At 39.7% G+C, this 20,281-nt stretch overlaps 1 protein-coding gene across 1 annotated transcript; it reads left to right on the top strand.

The window, feature by feature from the left end:
• The first annotated feature begins 5,875 nt into the window (after positions 1-5,875).
• LOC115367941 (centrosomal protein of 135 kDa-like) lies at positions 5,876-18,183 on the top strand. The gene is made up of 10 exons (XM_030063879.1): positions 5,876-6,071; positions 6,841-6,963; positions 7,589-8,137; positions 8,233-8,375; positions 14,868-15,063; positions 15,917-16,039; positions 16,656-16,892; positions 16,992-17,134; positions 17,476-17,588; positions 18,048-18,183. The coding sequence occupies exons 1-10, from the start codon at positions 5,876-5,878 to the stop codon at positions 18,181-18,183; spliced, it is 1,959 nt and encodes a 652-aa protein (XP_029919739.1).
• Positions 18,184-20,281: the final 2,098 nt, after the last annotated feature.

The following is a 20,281-nucleotide window of genomic DNA, read 5'->3' as shown; positions in this document are numbered from 1 at the left end:
CACAGGGTCCTGGTCTGTGTTGTCATGGTCCATGTGGTCTGGTGTGTGGCATCCTGTTGAAATGTCCACATTTTCCAGGCACACTTTAACAAACAGCTTAAGCAGCTGATAATATTGTAGTGCTCCAAATACCAGAGGTGGAAGACAGTAGGGGAGAGTGGGGTAAGTAGTGCCAATTTTTACTTAAAGTGCCTTTAAAGCGAGGGGATTACAGTAATGCCTCCAACTAAAATATGCACATATAGTTTAGGATGTTGTGCATCCCTGGGAACAATCACTTTGGATCTTATATAAACTGTTTGAGAAATATAGCTTTAAAAAAAAAGTGGTTCTGTGGCACAACTTGCCCCCTGTGTGGGGTAAAGGCTGAATTATGCTTCCGCGTAGGAAGAGCGTACGGAGGTTGTGCGAAGCACACATTTCCTACGCAGCGCGTGTGTGTCCAACATACCTCTGCGAAACACACTGAGCAATTCTCCGCCCACCAACGTAGACCCTGTGACGTATGGTCGCTGCTCTTCTGTACGTCTTTGTAATGGCGAGAGGACGAGTCGTATAGGCGCGGGTACTTGCGCACCTCCCCGGCCAGGCATTCTTCCGCGAGATCCAGCACTCTCCAAAGTTTTCAAACATAACCGACGAGTCGAGACACAACAGTTGTTTTAAAAATGGCGCTGCCGGCCGGCACAACAACAGGATGTGATGCCGGTTGCAACGAAATGCCGGAAATGATGTACTTCGGCGGACCAATCACAGCTCTTGTGGGGCTGCGTAGGGTCCGCGTAGTTACAATTTTTGGGAGGCACGCGGCAAGGCTCTGCGGCGGTTGCACAACCCCCGTAAGCTTCGCACAACCTCCGTACGCTCTTCCTACGCGGAAGCATAATTCAGCCTTAAATTGTGCCATTAGAGAGAATACACTGGGGTAAATTGTGCCATTGATAACTGAAGTAAAACAGATCACTTTAATCTCACAAATGATAATGCTATATAAAAGCAAAACAAATTCAATACAAAATTATTTATTTAACATTTATTTATTATTTTAACAAGATCACAGGCCACTTTTCTATAACAAGGCCTAGCGCCACATGAACACATACCCAGAACAAAATAAAAATTACAAAATGAGCACCTACAAATCATCTTTATCTGAATCTGAATAGTTTTAGTGATCAAAGGTAAGAAAATAATGTACAATAACAATAAAATACAATTAAGTAATATATAGTATATAATCACAAGTTGTGCCACTGGCACAATTTACCCCAGGCCCTTTGGCACAAATTACCCCAAGCCCACCATTTTGAAAAAAAAATGCATCCCCCAGCTGTTTTGAGCTAACATCATACTAACTGTATAGACTCATGGTGTAGCTTACTAAAGTACTAAAACCTGTGTGAACTGTTTTCAAAGTTTTCTATAATTGTTCAAACACAGCAATCAAAAAACCTTGATCATAGAAATTTTACTTTGGAGGGCAAAAAAAGGTTTTTTGAACTGAAATGTGCGTACCTCTCAAGACATGTGTATCCCTTCTTTGCAGGATGAGTGAAATGGATGCCTCTTCAAAAATATGTGGTCACATGACCAACTTCTATGGTTTTCTAGATAACAGGGGTGGCACTACTTGCCCCTTGGCACAAATTACCCCACTCTCCCCTAATCACATTTACGTGTTTATGTTCTATGTGTCATAAGTTGTTGCAGCAACCTTTGTGTTGATGCCATTTGTTAAACAGATTTGGTGCAAATTTTAGCCATTTTCACCTCTTTAATATTAATACCTGGGTCCCTGGGAGCTGAAAAGGTTCATTTCACTCGTGGCTCACAAAGCCCTCCATAAGCAGCCGCCCCCCCTCCTACCTGATCCACCTGTTCCACCATCACACTCCTTTCCTCAGCCTCCGCTCATGTCAGTCTTCTTCCTCCACCAATCAGGACCAAGCAGCAGATGTGGGGCGCCACAGCCTTCCCCTCCCTCTGGGACTTTCTCCCTGAGCTCATCGGAGACGGCAGCGACCTGTCAGGGTTCAAATCCTTCATCAGAGCTGCTGTTACTGTGTGCTTCATGTTGTGTGTTAGACATGTTTTTACTCAGATGCTTTTCATCATCATTTGAATTTGTAGAGTGTCTGAATTCTCTGAAAATAAAATCTATTCTTCTTCTTATTATTATTGTCAATGCAGTTTTTGGTTTGCAGACATTTACTAAGCAGCATCTTCTAGACTTCTGTTTGATTTAGAGAGCCTCACTATGATATTTTTCTTTTAACTCTCAATAAAATGAGATGGTTCAAGTTCAAGTTGATTTAAAGGCCAATGTCACTGTTTCCAGTGTCAAAGGGCTTCACAGGCCCACAAGTTCACAGCAACAGAAGCTCAACCCCCTGACTTCATCCTCACAGAGGCAACAAACACAACAGCTCAAAGACTAACATGGATTACAGCATTTCTGTCTCAAAACTGCGAACTGCACCTTTAATGTCCTGGCTGCTCCACAAGAAACACAAATAAACTGTTTTAAACTGCAAAATATGAGACTTACTGAAAGTGAAACGGCGTTGCTCACCTCAGTGGATGAAGCCAGCAGAGATGCTGCTTCTTTCTTCTGAGGAGTTTCTTTCCAATGAAGAAAAAAAAAAAAACATAATATGTATATGGTATATATATATATATATATATATATATATATATATTTAAATATATATATATATATATATATATATATATATATAATGTTTTTGTTTTTGTTTTGTTTTTTTGGACCTGACCTGACACTGAAGCGAAATCTGACCAGATGTAGTAGAACATCCTGGTACTCTTGGCATACATGCATCTGACATACTATGTATTGGGACATACTCATTCTTTTTTTTTGCCTACTAAATAGTATGGTAGTATGGGTATTGGAATGCAGAGCAGGGGTTCGTTTCCCCCAATTTATCTGTTGTATTTTATTGTTCCACTATAGTACTATAGGGCAGTATGTCTGGGGCAGCCAAGTAATTTGACATAATTGAACAATTTTTTAAAAAGTAACGTAAAAGTTACTTTTCCTGGTAATTAATTATTTTGACAATGATGTAACTCAGTTACTAACTCAGTTACTTTTTAGTAGAAGTAACTTGTAACTATACTTAATTACTTTTTCAAAGTGATGTGCAGTTCACCTTATTTTCTAGGGCAACAAGGGAGCAGCCATCTTGGGGCGCGTACCACGTGTAATTACCTCAAACCTGGCACGGTTCAATTCAGAAGCTGTAGAGCTGACCAACACCCAAACCACAGGAGACTGTCACACCTTACAGTCACACTGAGACAAATAACCAAACCAAGCAGGTTGAGGCACAAGGATTTTTCTTAGTTGTGAATTCTAACGAGCCTGAGCTTTCTTACATCTACAGAATGAACAGAATGCAACATGCATGTGTGCACTTTGTGCACATTGAGGCCCCAAGAACATTTACACATCTGAATATTTATCACAGCTTCAGTAGGCATCTTACACTGTCACTGTAACAACCAGTGAAGCTCATGGGTCGTGTAGCACTGGGTGCCATTTGACATCCAGAACCGACAGAAAAACTTTATTTTTCACAAACAAAGTTGAAACATTTAGAAGCGATGGCTATAACATAACCCTGTAGTACCGTTTATTTATCCAGGACACTCCTGAGACTGAGAGAGAGATGGACTACAAAATAAACATTTTGCATTTTACAATTGCCTAAAATGCACAGCAATCCAAATTGTCTGTTAGGTTCAATTTAAGGTCCCACAGTGTTGGTTTTTCCTAATTTTGTTTTTTTGATTCTGTCTCAAATGTACTGTGGCTCAGGATTAGAATAATGTCACATTTTGCAAATACATGTAATTTATCAAAGGCTGAATTGATCAAGTTAAACTGAATGAATCTGAAAACAAAACTGTGTCAATACTGAACTCTGATTGGCTGACAGCTGCCGCTCTGAGAATTCAACCGAGGTAAAGCTGCTGAGTGGAGGCGATCCAGTTCAAACACTGCACACTGGTCTGACTGGGTGGGTTTCTGTGCATCTTTAGTGAGGGGAGGGACAAAGTCCAGTTATGATGTGTTTCCTGAAGTTAGTCTAAAAGAAAGAGAGGATGGATTTGGGAACATTTTTCGAACTTTTTAATATCAAAAAGTGTACTGTGTCAAAACTGGAAGTGGCCACCAGTGAGTGAAAACTCTTCCTCACCATAGTGTGCAGACAGTCAGGACAAAGCAGGACAGATACGAACCAGCTTCCTTGTTACCACAAGAGTTAGAACAGCAACCAGCTCTGCTTTAAAGAAGCATGCAGATGTTCCAAAAGCACGAGTGACCAAATGTGCACAAGCACACTCATTTGCATGTCTGCTCTCAATTAGCTCCTTCGGTATAATTGGATTAATCACCACTTCAGTTCAGTCTGTTCACACAAGGAAACAAAGATGTTTTCAAAGCTTCCTGTTGCAAGAAAGTGTGAAGGAGGCAGATCGTGATCAACACAATCATATTTACTATTTTTATTGCTGATACTGGTTAGTACTGACACAAAGGACCACATACAGGATTTTTTTTTTTTTTTTATTTGAATGACTGTTCTACTGCACAGTATAATTCATACCTGATACTAAAATGAAGTGACTGTGACATAAAAGAGGAATGATTTTGCAGAGGCACATTAATAAAATTTTTCACATTTACTTTTGTTTCAACATGTTTTTGTTCCATTATAAGCCACTGCATTATCAATCAATCAATCAGTGTACTGACTTTGAAATGGGAGTTATAGGAGCTGTTTTGTTTGTGCCAGATGCAGCAGAGTTCTGTATCTGTTGTAGCTATTCTCTATTTGGGAAGTCTAGAAGTCTGGGCTATTGCAATAATAGCCCAGACTTCTAGACTGATATGCAATAATTATATGGGCAGGTTTTTCTGTGTCAGACAGAGAAATAAATGGTTGTACTTTTCCAATGCTCTTCAGGTAAGAAGTCTTTTTTGAATCATACCTCATGCAGGGACTCAAAATTAAAACCATTATCAAGGATAACACTGACATTCCTTGGCTGAGAGTGTAAATTTTTTAAACCGAGTCATACACTTGTTAAAGTGTAGAAAGAAGTCAGTTTGTCGGGTGTACCAACCATGTAAAGTTGACCATCATCTGCATAGAAGTGGAATATTTGGTCTGCAGAGACAGGCAATCAAAACCCCTTTTCAACAAACCAGTAGGAATGGGGTCTGGGTGAGGGCTTAGACTATTTTGCTTAACCTGTCCTTACTGATAGCTGACAAACCTTGCAGAGAGCTCTCTGGTGGAGAGACAGGGTCAGGGTCATAACATTGTCTGGGTTGAATTTACAGTTTCTCTGTTCTTTTGTTAGTGATCTTGTCTCTGACAAAGCTTGAGCATTTATAAAGCTGTACGTTGGCCTAATGGCTTTAGATGTAGTCCACATTGAAACAGAGACAGTGCAACTCCATGCAGCTTTCCGCTGTTAACACTGAAAAATCATCACTCAGGTCTCTGAGCAACATGCACACAGATGTGTTAAATGTCAGAAACTGCATAATTTACACATGGTTAAGCACAAACGTCTCTGTGTGTAGGTGTGGTGTGTTTTCCTGCTGCCACTTCCTTTAGAGCCCCTGCTGAATCTCTGTGGCTGACACACAGAGAGAAACAGACGCATGATGAAACCTGGTCAAGAAACACTGACAGCAGCATCAACTGACTAAACACATATAGTTCAATTATTATATCCAGTGCTACAGGTTTATTAACAACTCAGGTAATTTTATAGTAATGTACTAATGCAGTAGTGCAGTAAAGTAAAGTTGCTTTCAGTTCTTTGGTTCCTCAAGATGTCAATGGATATTTATGCCAAACCAGACTTGGCTCAGAAGGTGAGATATAACAGAGGAGCTGGAGAGGGGGGAGAAGAGTGGGAGGAGAGGCCGGTGGTGATCTATGAGAGTGCAGACACTTACAGAGACCATCAATCTGACCTGCTGACACACACGGACAATATCCAAAACGCCACAAGAGAGCAAGACGGAGGTACATTTAAAATAATTACAGCTTGATACTGTAAAATGAAGGCTTGTGAATGTGTATGTCTGTGTGTTTGTTGTCATTAACTGAGTTATGAACCCTTGTTTCACTTTCAAGTTTGTCCAGTTAGACATCATTCTGCAAAAGCAAAAGGTGATGAGGTTAAGGTTTCATTGCTTCCCACCACTAAATGATATCAGTGTTTAGAGAAGTGCTTCTACAGTGGGATTCCTGTAGGAGAGCACAGCCAAAGACAGCAAAGTCCACAAAACTAGAAAAACAGCAAAGCAACACCTGATGCTGTGATGAAGGCTTTTCTTGACAAAATACATAGCTGTGATATAGGGACAGATTAAATAAGATTATTCTTCTTTCTGCTTCCTTTCATTCAAGATCTGGTAACATTTTGTATTTATATTAAATTGTTCTTTTCTTTTATAAATAAATTAAATAAAGAATAAATAAATAAATAATGTGTGTGCTCCACTAAATGTATAGAATTTGATGCTGTGTTCTCAGTTTTTACATTTTTAAATTTGGATGCGCACCTCTCTATTGTCACCACTTCTGCACTAACCTCTTAAAACTCTGTATACCAACTTCTCTCAGTGTTAATATTCACTTGGTTGGGCTGTGGTCACCTGCACTGTAACTTCCTGGTCCAAACATGAGATCCAAAGTCAAAGTCAAATGGAATTGCTCTCTGTTGGACCTCTGTAATGAGCTCCATAGATACTTGGTGTGAATATTCCCTGTGTGTATTTTGCCTCTGTAGAGCAACACAGTGAAAAGCAGCTTCCAGCTTCCATCCACAGAAGCTCCTCCAGAGCTGCTGCCGTGAGTTTGGGCCTGCTGGCTCTTCTGCTAGCAGCTGGGATCATCGTCTTGTCCATAAACTGTGAGGATCTCATATTTAGATCATAATATCTGAACTCCTTCTACACTATGATCAGTTGATGTTTTCAGTGTCTTGTTTTTCTGTTCTGAGATTAGCAGGTGTCCTGACTTGACTTTTTAAAGTCTTTTTTTCTGATGCTCATGAACGACAGTTTACAGCTGCAAAAGGAAGTTCACACTTCACTGACACTGGTGAACAGCTTGTTTGTGTTGACATGGAAAAACTTTTCTAGGGCAACATTTAGACTTTACGTGGCCATGAATGAGGACATGAACATAACATAATTATAAAGGTGTTTTGCTTTTAGCTGAAGAAATGGCTGTTCTAAACATCATCATTAGTATATCACTCTGTCCACTGTATATTGTGAGAATGATAACAATTCATAAAGGTCATTACAAACTTTAAATTATGTGATTTAGATGTGAAATCTGTGAAATTCTGATGGGCAACTCTTCTCTCATTTCATTCCTACAGAGGAATTAATCATGTGAACCCATACATTTTTCTATTGCAGTAAATGGAGTTTTGATACAGCGTTTGCAAAGAGAATACTTTCATTTTGTTTACATGGGTTTTGTTTTGTCATGCTTATCATCAGATATTTCAGTCATTGTGGAAAGAGACAATTTGGTGCTGGAAAGAGACAACCTCAACACAAGTCATAGCCAGTTACAGACCAGTTACCACAACCTGACTGAGGAGAGAGACCAGTTACAGACCAGTTACCACAACCTGATTGAGGAGAGAGACCAGTTACAGACCAGTTACCACAACCTGACTGAGGAGAGAGACCAGCTACAGACCAGTTACCACAACCTGACTGAGGACAGTGACCAGTTACAGACCAGTTACCACAGCCTGATTGAGGCGATACACTGGTTACAGACCATTTACCACAGCCTGACTAAGGAGAGAGACCAGTTACAGACCAGTTACCACAGCCTGACTGAGGAGAGAGACCAGTTACAGACCAGTTACCACAGCCTGACTGAGGAGAGAGACCAGTTACAGACCAGTTACCACAACCTGATTGAGGAGAGAGACCAGTTACAGACCAGTTACCACAGCCTGACTGAGGAGAGAGACCAATTACAGACCAGTTACCACAGCCTGACTGAGGAGAGAGACCAGTTACAGACTGAAGTGAACGAGCTGAAGAGGCACATTGAAGGTGAGACAGGATTTTAAATAAATCTGCATAATAAGTCCAGTCAGTGATACTGTATGAACTGAAATCTCTCTCTAAAACAACTGTTTGACAATAAGGGAAGTGGTGTCCTGAAGGATGGAACAGATTTGGATGCAGCTGCTACTACACATCTACTGAGAGCGACACCTGGTGGCAGAGCAGAGAGAAATGTCAGAAACAAGGAGCAGATCTGGTGGTGATCAACAGCAAAGAGGAACAGGTGTGTGTGTGTGTGTGTGTGTGTGTGTGTGTGTGGGACTAATGATAATGTGCATGTGTATGCTTACATGTTTGTTGGTATATCTATCTATATCTGTATATAAGCTGATGTTTATATCTTCATTTCACCGTTGCAGCAGAGGGTCGATCTGTACTACTTTGTTTCTAAATTAGTCCTGAAAAACTTTATTTTCATACAATATGTTGTTATATCTTAATAAAAAGTACTTTGCCTTCACAACACTTAGGCATTGTGCAGTCATTTTAAAGGGTTTCTTTAAAATTTCTTTAAATCCACTCTTTAAAATGCTTCCAGTTGCAGCTGTTTTTCAGTCCTTTGATTCTTTTGGATTCATACCATTCAAAGACAGTCAAAACCTGAGTTGACAACAATGGAAACACTAGTAAAGGAACAGAAAAAAATGATAATGGCCCCTTCTGCAAAATTATCAGGACTTTGTCAGAGGACTGAAGATGAAAGGAGCTTCCTGGATTGGTCTGCAGACAGAGTGGAAACAACAGTCACAGACGATGGAATTGCAGCTGGAATGGGAGTGGGTGGACAAATCACCAATCACAGTAAGGTAAGATTTTTTTCTTAATACAGTGTCGTCAAACTCACTGTTCTTTAAGAACAGAATGGCTGTTCAACAGTAGGTTCATTTCTCCATGAAAACCTCTAAACATTTTTAGGCTTTCCAACCACGAGGAGCTGTGGAATGTGGACCATGTAGAATCAACCATGATACGATTATGTCAAATCTGAACGTAATTTTCCGGTCCGGCAGACTTGTGAAGCAATGCAGACTTTTATCCAAATCATACAATCCAATTCATAGTCATGCTAGTCATGCGTTTCTGATTATGGATCATTTTTAATGTGAGATATTTTGCATAATGACAATAACAGACAACCGCGGCTCTGTTAAAAAGTATAATATGTTCTATGTTCTGCAGATACTGGAGAAGTCAACCTCAGACCTCCAGATCTTACAAAGCAGCAAAGTGCTGTGAAGGAGGACACTGGACAGAAGTGGACAGTTCTGAAAGAAACTACTGGATCTGTGAGAAATAGATTCCCTATCTTCTGTGAAATAGAGCTGTGTAGCGCTGGGTTCTGCTTTTAATGCTCGACAAATGTGACCAAAATGAAACTGTACTTCACAAACCTAAGATCAGGTATCAAAGATCGAACATCAGAACAGACTAAGATCAAAACTTAAATGTAACAGGCTGGAGGCCTCCGGTCTGGTGTTGATGACAAGCCACTGTCAGCCAATCAGCTGTAAGCAAAGCTGTTCATCCTCTGAACTTCCTTCATTCTGTGATTTTGGCTCCATTTAAAGTTCAACTTTCCACCAATGAAAATGGAGAAAAAACAAATCCTTAATAATCAACATTAAGCAGCTGAAGTCGTGATGCACCAGCCTATGAAGGCATTAATCATTAGGGCTGGGCAGTTCACCTTATTTTCCATGGCAACAAGGGAGCAGCCATCTTGGGGCGCATACCACGTGTAATTACCTCAAACCTGGCACGGTTCAATTCAGAAGCTGTAGAGCTGACCAACACCCAAACCACAGCAGACTGTCACACCTTACAGTCACACTGAGACAAATAACCAAACCAAGCAGGTTGAGGCACAAGGAGTTTTCTCTTAGTTATGAATTCTAATGAGCCCTAGCTTTCTTACATCTACAGAATGAACAGAATGCAACATGCATGTGTGCACTTTGTGCACATTGAGGCCCCAAGAACATTTACACATCTGAATATTTATCACAGCTTCAGTAGACATCTTACACTGTCACTGTAACAACCAGTGAAGCTCATGGGTCATGTAGCACTGGGTGTCATCTGACATACCGAACTGACAGAAAAATGTTATTTCTCACAAACAAATTTGAAACATTTAGAGGCGATGGCTATAACATAACCCTGTAGTACCGTTTATTTATCCAGGACACTCCTGAGACTGAGAGAGAGATGGACCGCAAAATAAACATAATTCCCTAAAATTCACAGCAATCCAAATTGTCTGTTATATTCAATTTAAGGTCCCACAATGTTAATTTTTCCTAATTTTTTTTTTTTTTTAATTCTGTTTCAAATGTACTGTGGCTCAGGATTAGAATAATGACACATTTTGCAAATACATGTAATTTATCAAAGGCTGAATTGATCAAGTTAAAGTGAATGAATCTGAAAGCAAAATTGTGTCAATACTGAACTCTGATTGGCTGACAGCTGCCGCTCCGAGAATTCAACTGAGGTAAAGCTGCTGAGTGGAGGCGATCCAGTTCAAACACTGCACACTGGTCTGACTGGGTGGGTTTCTGTGCCTCTTTAGTGAGGGGAGGGACAAAGTCCAGTTATGATGTGTTTCCTGAAGTTAATCTAAAAGAAAGAGAGGATGGATTTGGGGACATTGTTGGAACTTTTAACTATCAAAAACTGTGTCAAAACTGGAAGTGGCCACCAGTGAGTGAAAACTCTTCCTCACCATAGTGTGCAGACAGTCAGGACAAAGCAGGACAGATACGAACCAGCTTCCTTGTTACCACAAGAGTTAGAACAGCAACCAGCTCTGCTTTAAAGAAGCATGCAGATGTTCCAAAAGCACGAGTGGCCAAATGTGCACAAGCACACTCATTTGCACGTCTGCTCTCAATTAGCTCCTTCGGTATAATTGGATTAATCACCACTTCAGTCTGTTCACACAAGGAAACAAAGATGTTCTCAAAGCTTCCTGTTGCAAGAAAGTGTGAAGGAGGCATGATCGTGATGAACACAATCATATTTACTATTTTTATCGCTGATACTGGTTAGTACTGACACAAAGGACCACATACAGGAAGTACTGAGGGGAAATCTGGTGCACTGAGCTTCACACCACAGGCCTTAGTGCTTGATTCTGAATGCAATATGTATTTTTTTTTTTTTGTTTGAATGACGGTTCTACTCTACAGTATAATTCATACCTGATACTAAAATGAAGTGGCTGTGACATAAAAGAGGAATGATTTTGCAGAGGCACATTAATAAAATATGTCACATTTACTTTTGTTTCAACATGTTTTGGTTCCATTATAAGCCACTGCATTATCATTCAAACAATCCATCAATCAATCAATCAGTGTACTGACTTAGAAATGGGAGTTATAGGAGCTGTTTTGTTTGTGCCAGATGCAGCAGAGTTCTGTATCCATTGTAGCTATTCTCTTTTTGGGAAGTCCAGAAAAATAAAAAACTGTTGCAATAGTCCAGAGTCATATGCAATAATTTCATGGGCAAGTTTTTCTGTGTCAGAAACAGAAGTAAATGGTTGTGCTTTTCCAATGCTCTTCAGGTAACAAGTATTTTTTTAATCATACCTCATGCAGGGGCTCAAAATTAAAGTCTTAATCAAGGATAACACTGACATTCCTAGGCTGAGAGTGTAAATTTTAAACCCGAGTCATACACTTATAATAACAATAACAACAACAACAACAATGACAATAATAATAATAATAATAATAATAATAATGATAATAATAAACTTTATTTATTTAGCACCTTTCATGCAAAGATTGCAGCCCAAAGTGCTTCACAGCAATAAAATTCACATAGAATAAGCATTTAAATAGACAAAGTACAGAGTAAAAGCAAATAGAAACAGTGCAGTCCGCATAAGCAACGATAGAAAATATTGTACAAGTACAACAGAACTAAAATACAGTTGTGCAGGGGATAAAACAGTAAAAAGATTTAAAAAAAAAAAAAAAAAAAAAGGACAATATGACTATGAAAATAAAAGTAAATGGATAGCTTTAATAGAATTAAAATATAATCAAGTACTAAAATTGTTTAGCTGTGATAAAAACTGTAGACTGCATTAAAAGGCCATGGTGAAGAGGTAAGTTTTCAGGTTGCTTTTAAAAATGTTTAGTGAGCTTGCTTCCCTAATTTCCCTAGGTATTGTGTTCCATAGTTTTGGTGCATAATTGGCAAAGGCTGCATCGCCAATTTTCTTTTGGCTATTGTGGGGGACCTTGAGTAAACAAGTGGTAGACGACCGTAGTGTTCTTGGGGGCACATAGTTAACAAGGAAATTTGCAATGTAACTTGGTCCTGTTCCATTCAGAGCTTTGTAAGGAGGAGTACCTTGAAGTAAATTCTGAATGTTACTGGTAGCCAGTGCAATGAAGCTAACACTGGAGTAATGTGCTCTCTCCTCTTGATTCTAGTTAGTAGCCTAGCTCCAGAGTTTTGAATGAGCTGAAGTCTCTCTGTGGTTTTTCTCGGGAGGCCAGTAAAGAGGCCATTACAGTAGTCTACTCTGCTTGAAATGAAGGCATGGACTAGTTTTTCGACATCCTTTTGATTTATGAACGGTCTTACTTTAGCTATCTTTCTGAGGTGAAAAAATGACGTTCTGGTCACTTTGTTAAAATGAGACTTAAAGTTTAAATCTGAGTCTATAATTACGCCAGGACTTGTAACTTCAGTTTTAACCCAGGGAATAAGTTTCCTCATGTTCAGCAGAATATCTCTTTTTGTTATGGGGACGATAAGCAGGATTTCAGTTTTATCCTCATTTAATTTTCGTAAATTGTTGCTCATCCATTTATTTATTGCTAAAAGGCAGGCAATAATGGAGTTTATGGCTGCAATGTCATTTGGCTCAGCGGAGATGTACAATTGCGTATCATCTGCATAGCTATGGAAACATACATTGTGTTTTCTAATGATATCTCCAAGTGGCAACATATACAGCAGACCGAGGCAGCTCCCTTGAGGAACTCCATAACAGGCATCATGTTTCTTAGATACATGATCTCCAAGTCTGACATAATACTTTCTCCCTTTGATATAGGTTCTAAACCATTTTAATACACTATCAGAGAAACCAATTAGCTGTTCCAGCCGATTAATTAGGATGTTATGATCAATTGTCTCAAAGGCAGCACTTAGGTCTAAGAGAACAAGAATCGAGACCTTATCCGTGTCAGAGTTTAGTCTGAGGTCGCTAATTATTTTTGTGAGAGCAGTTTCAGTACTGTGGCATGCTCTGAAACCTGATTGAAATTCCTCCATAATGTTTTCATTGAGAAGAAGATTTACTTGGGTAGAGACTACTTTTTCAAGGATTTTGGAGATGAAGGGGAGGTTTGCCATAGGTCTGTAGCTGGTCAGTACATTACTGTCAAGGTGGGGTTTCTTTAATAAGGGTTTTATAACAGCAGTTTTGAATGCGTCTGGGAATATGCCTGTTTGCAGGGATGTACTTATAATCTTTAGGACATAATCTGAGACACTGTCAAATGTTCACTTGAAAAATGTTGTAGGTATTGGATCAACACCTGCGATGGACTGGCGACCTGTCCAGGGTGTTTCCTTGCCTTCGCCCTATGAGCGCTGGGATTGGCTCCAGCATCCCCCGCAACCCTAGTGAGGATAAGCGGTTTAGAAGATGAATGAATGAATGAATGTATTGGATCAACACAAGATGCAGCAGAGTTACATTCCATGACAGTTTTGTAAAGTTCGGTTGATGTGATAGAGGTGAATTTACCCATTGTTACTTTTATACAGGGTTTGCAGATGCTATCAGTGTTTACATCAGAAGTAATGTTGGCTCTGATTGTGTTTACATCAGAAGTAATGCTGGCTCTGATTGAAAGAAGTCAGGTTGCCCGGTGTACCAACTATGTAAAGTTGACCATCATCTGCATAGTTGAGGAATATTCGGTCTGCAGAGACAGGCAATCAAAAACCCTTTTCAACAAACCAGTAGGAATGGGGTCTGGGTGAGGGCTTAGACTATTTTGCTTAACCTGTCCTTACTGATAGCTGACAAACCTTGTAGAGAGCTCTCTGGTGGAGAGACAGGGTCAGGGTCATAACATTGTCTGGGTTAAATTTACAGTATCTCTGTTCTTATGTTAGTGATCTTTTCTCTGAAAAATGTAAGCATTTATTTATTGAAACAGAGACAATGCAACTCCATGCAGCTTTCTGCTCTTTACACAGAATAAAATTTCACTGAGGACTATATCAGTGAAACTTCAGTTAACATTTTCAGGTCCTCTGCCACACAACCACTTCCTGTGATGGAAATATTTAATAAGTGTGCTCTGTTGTGTGTGCATGACATGCACACACAACAGAGCACACTTATGAGCAATCATGCACACAGCTGTGTAAAAGGTGATGAGTTGCATTTACATATTCGTAAGCACAAAAGTCTCTGTGAGGAAGTGTGGTGTGTTTTCCTGCTGAATCTCTGTGGCTGACACACAGAGAGGAACAGACACATGATGAAACCTGATCAAGAAACACTGACAGCAGCATCAACTGACTAAACACATACAGTTCAATTATTATAGCCAGTGTGACAGATTTATTTAGCAACACTACTAATTTTATAGTAATGTACTAATGCAGTACAAAATCGGTACATCGGGACTGCAGTAAAGTAAAGTTACTTTCAGTTCTTTGGTCCCTCAAGATGTCGATGGATATTTATGCCAAACCAGACTTGGGTAAGAAGGTGAGATATAACAGAGGAGCTGGAGAGGGGGGAGAAGAGTGGGAGGAGAGGCCGGTGGTGATCTATGAGAGTGCAGACACTTACAGAGACCATCAATCAGACCTGCTGACACACACAGACGATGTCCAAAACGCCACCGGAGGGCAAGACGGAGGTACATTTAAAATAATTACAGCTTGATACTGTAAAATGAAGGCTTGAGAATGTGTATGTCTGTGTGGTTGTTGTAATTAACTCAGTTATGAACCTTTGCTTCACTTTCAAGTTTGTCCAGTTAGACATCATTCTGCAAAAGCAAAAGGTGATGAGGTTAAGGTTTCATTGCTTCCCACCACTAAATGATATCAGTGTTTAGAGAAGTGCTTCTACAGGGGGATTCCTGTAGGAGAGCACAGCCAAAGACAGCAAAGTCCACAGAAAAACAACTAGAAAAACAGCAAAGCAACACCTGATGCTGTGATGAAGGCTTTTCTTACCAAAGTACATAATAATGGGTTTGCTCCACTAAATGTATGGAATTTGATGCTGTGTTTGCAGGTTTTACATTTTTAAATTTGGTTGAGCCCATTTCTATTTTTAACACTGCTGTACTAACCTCTTGAAACTCTGTGTACTGACTTCTCTCAGTGTTGATACTCACTTGGTTTGGCTGCGGTCACCTGCACTGTAACTTTCTGGTCCAAACATGAGTGGAAATGCTTTTGGATTTTTTTAAGCTGGTATTTTCAAGTTCATATTTCCCAATTATGAGAAGTTTGTTTTGGTGTGGCCAAGTTTTGGTGACGTGAATCTGATTCTCGTTTCATAAACATTAGCCAAACATTTTGGATTTGTCTGTGCTCTCTTGGTTTGCCCTAATTTGATTGCACTTTGATCGGCTTTCCACACATGAGGAACTGCTGGCTGTGCAACCCCAAGTCAAAAAGAATTGCTCTCTGTTGGACCTCTGTAATGAGCTCCATAGATACTTGGTGTGAATATTCTCCGTGTGTATTTTGCCTCTGTAGAGCAACACAGTGAAAAGCAGCTTCCAGCTTCCATCCACAGAAGCTCCTCCAGAGCTGCTGCCGTGAGTTTGGGCCTGCTGGCTCTTCTGCTAGCAGCTGGGATCATCGTCTTGTCCATAAACTGTGAGGATCTCATATTTATATCATAATATCTGAACTCCTTCTACACTATGATCAGTTGGTGTTTTCAGTGTCTTGTTTTTCTGTTCTGAGATTAGTAGGTGTCCTGACTTGACTTCTTCTTTTTTTTTTCTTTTTTTTTTTCTGATGCTCATGAACAACAGTTTACAGCTGTAAAAGGAAGTTCACACTACACTGACATTGGTGAACAGCTTGTTTGTGTTGACATGGAAAAAAAATGCTGAAGGGCAACATTTAGACTTTACGTGGACATGAATGAAGACATGAACATAGCATAATTATAAAGGTGTTATGCTTTTAGCTGAAGAAATGGCTGTTCTAAACATCATCATCATTAGTATATCACTCTGTCCACTGTATATTGTGAGAATGATAACAATTTATAAAGTTTATTAAAAACTTTAAATAATGTGATTTAGATGTGAAATCTGTGAAATTCTGATGGTCAACTCTTCTCACATTTCATTACTATAGAGGAATTAATCATGTGAACCCATACATTTTTCTATTGCAGTAAATGGAGTTTTGATACAGCGTTTGCAAAGAGAATCCTTTCATTTTGTTTGCGTGGGTTTTGTATTGTCATGCTTATCATCAGATATTTCAGTCATTATGGAAAGAGACAATTTGGTGCTGGAAAGAAACAACCTCAACACAAGTCATAGCCAGTTACAGACCAGTTACCACAGCCTGACTGAGGAGAGAGACCAGTTACAGACCAGTTACCACAGCCTGACTGAGGAGAGAGACCAGTTACAGACCAGTTACCACAGCCTGATTGAGGAGAGAGACCAGTTACAGACTGAAGTGAATGAGCTGAAGAGGCACATTGAAGGTGAGACAGGATTTTAAATAAATCTGCATATAAAATAAGTTCAATCAGTGATACTGTATGAACTGAAATCTCTCTATAAAACAACTGTTTGACAAAAAGAGAGATCGTGTCCTGAAGGATGGAACAGATTTGGATGCAGCTGCTACTACACATCTACTGAGAGCGACACCTGGTGGCAGAGCAGAGAGAAATGTCAGAGTAAAGGAGCAGATCTGGTGGTGATCAACAGCAAAGAGGAACAGGTGTGTGTGTGTGTGTGTGTGTGTGTTTGTGATTGGGACTAATAATAGTGTGCATATGTATATGTGTGCTTACATGTTTGTTGGTATATCTATCTATATCTGTATATAAGCTGATGTTTTTATATTCATTTCACCGTTGCTGCAGAGGGTCGATCTGTACCACTTGGTTTCTAAATTAGTCATGAAAAACTTTATTTTCATACAATATGCAGCTGTTTTTCAATCCTTTGATTCTTTTGGATTCATACCATTCAAAGGTAGTCAAAACCTGAGTTGACAACAATGGAAACACTAGTAAAGGAACAGAAAAATGATAATGGCCCCTTCTGCAAAATTATTAGGACTTTGTCAGAGGACTGAAGATGAAAGGAGCTTCCTGGATTGGTCTGTGGACAGAGTGGAAACAACAGTCATGGACGTGGGAGTGGGTGGACAAATCACCAATCACAGTAACGTAAGATTTTTTCTTAATACAGTGTCGTCAAACTCACTGTTCTTTAAGAACAGAAAAGTTGGTTAATTTTTCCATGAAAACCTCGAAACATTTTTAGGCTTTCCAGCCATGGGGAGCTACTGGAATGTGGACCATGTAGAACCAACCGTGATACGATTATGAGAAATCTGAATGTAATTTGCCGGTCCAGCACGTGTGAAAGAATGCAGACTTTTATCCAAATCATACAATCCAATTCATAGTCATGTTATTTTTACATTTTGAAAAGTTTAACAATATGATTAACTGAGCTGTTTTTTTTAGGTGACATCACTTTAAAGAAAAAATAATCTAACATCATAATATAATATAATAATAGTCTGTTTCTGATTATGGATCATTTTTAATGTGAGATATTTTGCATAATGACAATAACAGACAACATATTTTAAAAATGAAAATATGTTGTTTGTTCTGCAGATACTGGAGAAGTCAACCTCAGAACCCCAGGTCTCAGGCAACAGCAAGCTGCTGTGAAGGAGGACACTGGACAGAAGTGGACAATTATGAAACAAACTACTGGATCTGTGAGAAACAGATTCTCTATCTTCTCTGAAACAGAGCTGTGTAGTGCTGGGTTCTGCTTTCAACGCTCGACAAATGTGACCAAAATGAAACTGTACTTCACAAACCTAAGATCAGGTATCAAAGATCGAACATCAAAACAGACTAAGATCAAAACTTAAATGTAACAGGCTGGATGCCTCCGGTCTGGTGTTGATGAAACTGATGAACATCTCGTTACTGATTGGCCCAAAAGGAGCCTGCATCACATGACATGTTTACCTAATTAGATACAACTTCTAATCAAATTTCAGGCAGTCTTTGCTTGAAGTCTACTCGTCATTATAATAAAAATAAAAATCTGATTATACTTAAACACAGTCTCACTATTGTTCATAGCAAGTAACCGTTCTCAGACTGTGACGCTGGTGTTTTCTTCTTCATGTGAATTAGCGTGTCAGTCTGAGGCGACGCTCACATGATGGGTGACAAACCACCGGGTGGCAAGTCATGTTCAATGGAAACTGGTGACATGAAGCTACAAACACACCCCTGAGGTGTCGCTGGCTGAGCTGCACTGAACCTTTTCCACCACAGCAGTGACACTGACAAGTCACTGTCAGCCAATCAGCTGTAAGCAAAGCTATTCATCCTCTGAACTTCCTTCATTCTGTGATTTTGGTTCCATTTAAAGTTCAACTTTCCACCAATGAAAATGGAGAAAAAACTAATTCTTAATAATCAACATTAAGCAACTGAAGTCATGATGCACCAGCCCATGAAGGCATTAATCATTAGGGCTGGACAGTTCACCTTATTTTCCATGGCAACGAGGGAGCAGCCATCTTGGGGCACGTACCACGTGTAATTACCTCAAACCTGGCACGGTTTGATTCAGAAGCTGTAGAGCTGACCAACACCCAAACCACAGGAGACTGTCACACCTTACAGTCACACTGAGACAAATAACCAAACCAAGCAGGTTGAGGCACAAGGATTTTTCTTAGTTGTGAATTCTAACGAGCCTGAGCTTTCTTACATCTACAGAATGAACAGAATGCAACATGCATGTGTGCACTTTGTGCACATTGAGGCCCCAAGAACATTTATACATCTGAATATTTATCACAGCTTCAGTAGGCATCTTACACTGTCACTGTAACAACCAGTGAAGCTCATGGGTCGTGTAGCACTGGGTGCCATTTGACATCCAGAATCGACAGAAAAACTTTATTTCTCACAAACAAAGTTGAAACATTTAGAGGCGATGGCTATAACATAACCCTGTAGTACCGTTTATTTATCCAGGACACTCCTGAGACTGAGAGAGATGGACTGCAAAATAAACATAATTCCCTAAAATGCACAGCAATCCAAATTGTCTGTTAGGTTCAGTTTAAGGTCCCACAATGTTGATTTTTCCTAATTTTGTTTTTTGATTCTGTCTCAAATGTACTGTGGCTCAGGATTAGAATAATGTCACATTTTACAAATACATGTAATTTATCAAAGGCTGAATTGATGAAGTTAAACTGAATGAATCTGAAAGCAAAACTGTGTCAATACTGAACTCTGATTGGCTGACAGCTGCCGCTCCGAGAATTCAACTGAGGTAAAGCTGCTGAGTGGAGGCGATCCAGTTCAAACACTGCACACTGGTCTGACTGGGTGGGTTTCTGTGCATCTTTAGTGAGGGGAAGGACAAAGTCCAGTTATGATGTGTTTCCTGAAGTTAGTCTAAAAGAAAGAGAGGTTGGATTTGGGAACATTTTTGGAACTTTTAAATATCAAAAAGTGTACTGTGTCAAAACTGGAAGTGGCCACCAGTGAGTGAAAACTCTTCCTCACCATAGTGTGCAGACAGTCAGGACAAAGCAGGACAGATACGAACCAGCTTCCTTGTTAACACAAGAGTTAGAACAGCAACCAGCTCTGCTTCAAAGAAGCATGCAGATGTTACAAAAGCATGAGTGACCAAATGTGCACAAGCACACTCATTTGCACGTCTGCTCTCAATTAGCTCCTTCAGTATAATTGGATTAATCACCACTTCAGTCTGTTCACACAAGGCAACAAAGATGTTCTCAAAGCTTCCTGTTGCAAGAAAGTGTGAAGGAGGCAGATCATGATCAACACAATCAGATTTATTA

Source organism: Myripristis murdjan, chromosome 11 (assembly GCF_902150065.1).
Source record: "Myripristis murdjan chromosome 11, fMyrMur1.1, whole genome shotgun sequence".
Taxonomy (NCBI): Eukaryota; Metazoa; Chordata; class Actinopteri; order Holocentriformes; family Holocentridae; genus Myripristis; species Myripristis murdjan.
This window is presented reverse-complemented; position numbering and strand designations above follow the sequence as displayed.